The sequence below is a fragment of the Stylophora pistillata genome, chromosome 2 (assembly GCF_964205215.1).
Source record: "Stylophora pistillata chromosome 2, jaStyPist1.2, whole genome shotgun sequence".
NCBI lineage: Eukaryota > Metazoa > Cnidaria > Anthozoa > Scleractinia > Pocilloporidae > Stylophora > Stylophora pistillata.
The window spans coordinates 48,164,942-48,169,877 of NC_142520.1; the positions used below are offsets into that span (position 1 = coordinate 48,164,942).

General features: G+C 38.9%; 1 protein-coding gene across 1 annotated transcript in view; it reads left to right on the forward strand.

The window, feature by feature from the left end:
* The first annotated feature begins 2,044 nt into the window (after positions 1–2,044).
* The window catches only part of LOC148739987 (uncharacterized), a 9,618-nt gene continuing 6,726 nt past the window's right edge, over positions 2,045–4,936 (forward strand). The window contains exons 1-3 of the mRNA XM_088748030.1: positions 2,045–2,181; positions 2,647–3,348; positions 3,490–3,911. Of these exons, the coding sequence (XP_088604156.1) occupies positions 2,124–2,181; positions 2,647–3,348; positions 3,490–3,911 (1,182 nt within the window). The 5' untranslated portion in view covers positions 2,045–2,123. The remainder of the gene's footprint in view (positions 2,182–2,646; positions 3,349–3,489; positions 3,912–4,936) is intronic.

Here is a 4,936-nt window from a genome sequence, read left to right on the forward strand (position 1 = left end):
TGCCAATTAGAATACTGGCAAACGCTGCTCAAATTATAATTAAAACTTGGCAATCGTCACGGCGCATGCTTCAAAAAAATCACTGCACGTTTCGTAGGCTTGCTCAAGTTTAAAAGCATAAACCTCGCGCGCGAGAAATTGATATTCTTGTTAGCCTCTCGACTTACCGGAGAAGACTTATCTTAGCCGTTTAATTAACAATAGATCGGGGGAATCCAGTGAAAGGGCCATTGCAGATTAGTTCTGCACAGAAACCATAAAAGAGCAAAGCAGAATTTTATAAGGGTGAAATAGGAACCAACTATGGCATGGTGCCTCAGTTTAAACTTACTGGTTAAAAGGAATTTCGCTGACTGAGTACTTGCCCAATGTTGACGCTTAAGATTGTCTTTAAGTTTTTAAATGGTATGTTAAAAAATAATCAAGTAGTGCAGAAAAATATCGTCTTAAGGAATAATCTAATATGTGTTATGTCCATTTAATTCAAAGTCTGCTCACTATGGATACAAAATGTTGTAATTTTCATTGGAAAGAATACTGCTAAGCGCTGGAAAGCGCGGACCACACAGCTTGGAATTTTGGCGACTCACTGCTGGATATAGAAAATGACCCCAAGATAAATGCCTGCCTCTTAAAGCAGACCTCAGCTTATATCTGGGAACTTTGCGCAGAGATACAAACACCGAGCGGTACGTCTCTACGAATTTTTTCCCCTTTTTCGCTCTTCAGCAACGTAACAGCTAACCGCTCTTTGACTCGGCCGACTTTTTCCCAAAACTTAACTTCACGCGAGACAATGAGCGGAATTGTTGTCGAAATGAATTGTTTGCTATCTTTTTTTGTAATTTCTGTTCTACCCTGACCATTATTCAATTATTCAATCTAACTTATTCATTAAAAGCTTGTAATGAAATCTATACTCTCCCGTAAGACTACCGTATTGAAAACGAAATAGTTATAAAGCTGTGTTTTGCAAGAGAAAGAAGTTCCGGTAAGTTAACGGGCCCAAAGCCATGTTTTGAAATCAAAATTTAAAGGATAGAAAAGCAGGTTTTGGCACTCAAACCAGTCTATCTTGTTTCCTTAGCCGATAATTTTATTGTATTATTTTCAAAAAAATTTTGTAATCCCCATCTTTAATGAAAACAGAACAGCTTTACGGGCCCGTTAGTTACCAGGACTTTCTCGAAACGGTCCCCAGGGACGATGAAAATGTTCATCTGTCTGGCTGTGTCAACAAGATGACTTGCTGTGAAAATGTTCCCCTTCAACTGTGAATACACGGAAGTGACATGATCATTCTAAAAAGAGGACATTGTCAGCGAGGGTATTTTTCTGGAAAAAGAAAATACAGCCGCTCAGATGTGATACTGTTTCAAGCTCTCTGTTATAGTGAGTATCAAATAACACTTCTATAATACAGTTGTAGAGGACCGTTGATATCTATATCACACTGAAGTGTGCAGAACCATCAATATCATTAAACATATTTGAAGATTTCTGAAGAGCTAGGCTCATCTATTCCACGATCTCTTCTCAATCAGTCCTCAAACCCGTCGCTTGGAGTCAATAAATAACATGTGAAATTCTGCTTTGTCATTGACGCTGCAAAAAGAAAAAAATACTGCCAAAGCTAATAGAATTTAGATGTTAGATCGATGCTCAGTGACAAGAGAAAAGACATCATCATAAAAACACATTGAGTGGGAAGGGATGGTGGGGGTCAGTAGACGGCAGGTGACTATCCTCTTATCTCCGCGAAATAAGTGATAAAGTATGATACCAAATTTTCTCTGACCAAGGGCTAACGTTCGAAACGTTAGCTTTAGAAATGCTTTACTGTGGCCAATTTACAGTATCAACTCGCAGTTGATAAAACCAAATTATCTTGTAATAACAAAACAACCTGTCGTGCTTTCCTATTCTGCCCCACCCCCCCCCCCCACCACGTCCAAATTGGAGAAACCTATCGACGCTCTTTTGTGTTTGACTGTTTACTCAGCTTATAAAGGCAACAGAGACACGTTTAAGCGTTGCTGCAGGTGTAAAGTTTTCCACTGCCTACATTACATGAGGGAAATCGTCTTGACATCCTTAGTCTTTGAATTCTTTGGTTAGATAACATGGAAACTCGAAAGAGACATTTTGCCGTTGCTGTTTTTCTGGGGTTAATCGCACAAGGTTGGAATTTTCCATTTGGTTTCCTAAGTGCATTGAAAGATTAGTGTTTCTAGTTTGGGCTACTCATGAGCCACTCATGAAGAACCTTTTCCTTCTGTTTTATTCTCTTTTATGTGTTAGTATAGTCCTTCGTTGAGATCAGAACCTTTTCACGAAAATTTTCATGACTTTTTTGTGGTCACCACTTGACTTTAACGCTAAAAAAGAGCAGTCCTTAATGATACCAACTATGCTTAAAGTAGATAAAAGTGGTAAGCAAAGCCGGGTTCTTTTTTTTCGAGGAATGCAAAAGTTAGAACCATCCTTCTGAGGCATCACACACGGTGTCTAGTCAGAATTTTCTTTCTTTTACTTATTTCAATGACAGTTTAAGGTATACTTATTTCAACGACAGTTTAGGTAAGTTAGATAATTTTAAGTATTTAAGAGAGAAAGATTTATGCTATCATTTCTGGTCTTTGTTAGCCCTCTGCCAAAAGTTGGAGCAAACGACGTTGGATTACATCGCAGCCAACCTTGGCATTCGCTATGATGTCATCGACAACTTTCAAGATACATGGAAGTCATACCGCGTTCGCATGACCCTGGAAAACTCAGGTTCTGAAGCAATTCCCAATGGACCATGGGCTATTTATCTCTGCCACATCCGGATAATTGAACCAGCTCACACAAAGCACAATCCAAGTGGCTACCTTATCCCTGGTGGTCACGGCATCAAAGTAACGCATATAAATGGCTGTCAACACAAGTTTGAACCAACTGCCAGCTTCCCGGGTTTGGCTAGTTTCCAATCCTTGATAGTGGATTTCGACGCGGAGAACTGGAACGTAGCACGAACGGATGTTATGCCGAACTGGTATATCGCCGCTGAAGGATTGCAGGCCCGCACAATCACCAGTACTTCCGGCGAAGATTTATCTTTTGTCGGTCCGTTTAACTCGCCGAAAAAATGGAAACGGATTCCATCTGACAAATACAACCCGTACACACCCCAAAAGCGATACACCATGAACGACATAAACAATTTAAAAAAGCCTGGGCAGTTAATTATTCCCAGTCCACAGGAGATTCTCGGCCTTGATGAGACGAAAAAAATTAACCTTGGTACTGGTGACTGGTCGATTGTGGCAGGTGCCGATTTGAAGAAAGAAGCCAGATTCTTGGCGGGTAATGTAGTAATTTTTAAACTCGAAACTTCAAAACACGAGAAAGATGGCATTCAATCTCAACTGCTTCCTCCTTTTAGACCCCAAACTTTAAAACTCTCAAAGTTAACAAAATATTTTAAATGCGCATTACATTCTGCAGGTAAACTTGGTATTCAACTGGAACATTTCAGTGCGTTTCGAAAGTTGGAGCTAAAGCTGGGTGAAGTTAAAATCGGTGGTGTAAGATCCGATAGCAAAGAAGCCTACAGTTTACAGGTTGACTCCAGTAAGCACTGCATCTCAATCATTGGTAATTCTCCAACAGGAGTCTTTTATGGAATCCAGTCCCTGCTTAGTCTAAATGAACCAGATGGCCTAGTACCTAACGTGATTATAAACGATGCACCACGGTACGAGTATCGTGGTATGGAACTTGACGTTGGGCGAAACTTTATGCCTAAGAGCGAGGTTCTAAAGATGATCGACGCCATGGCGATGTATAAACTAAATAAATTCCACTTCCATCTCACTGACGATGAAGGATGGAGACTTGAAATTCCGGGATTGCCTGAACTTACTGAGGTTTGTGAGAAAGACCTGTTTCATCCGTGACATAAAATCAGCTGACAGCATTTGCTATGTAGGAACCTCAAAAGTTTCACATTACTGGAACAGTTTATCAAACTCTGCTAAATATGCCGTCTATAACAGAGTTTCGGAAAGACATAAAAAATTTAGCATTTAAAGGTTATACATGCCACTCCTTTTCGTCATAGATTAGATGTTTTTTAAATTTTTTTTATCTATTTTATCTTTTTAATGGTCGAACTTTTTCAATTTTTAGTTTTCTCATGTAAATAGTCCTTTAATGTATATAGATATGCTTGTCAAAAACGCACCAACACGTTTCCTAATTAATCAGCTCCTTTATTCTAAGAATCACTCCGCTTAAACTCCAGGCTTAACTGCAGCATCAACCGACACGAGCGCATGCAGGATCGCTATATTTAACTAAGCAGCTACGTGATACCTAGGAGTACAAAGTACATTCTGGGAAATTGAGTGAAGTCATTTCCGGCCGTTCAGACACAACAAAGAACAATAAAAACTAAACGAAATAAGGCATTGTTCACGGTTCCCGACAATGCTTATATATTTAGTTTATTGATTACTAATTTTTTTGATTATATATATATTTCTGAGATACAATGAAATATATGAAGTTCATATATTTTGTACTGCGGTATTAGATACATATGATGCACGATCCTCGCAGTAGATAGCGCTATTTAAGCAATAGCGAAAATCAGACCTGAAATAAAAAAAAAAAAAACAGGCTTTAACGGGATTCGAACCACTGACCTCTGCGATACTAGTGCAGCGCTCTACCAATTGAGCTAACAAGCCAACTGGGAGCAGGCCGTAAAGTTGATTCGTAATAAACCCGTGAAAGTGACAAATGAGATACAATGAAATATATGAAGTAATATATTTCATACCGCAGTACAAAATATATGAAGTAATATATCTCATACCGCAGTACAAAATATATGAACTTCATATATTTCATTGTATCTCATTTGTCATTTTCACGGGTTTATTACGAA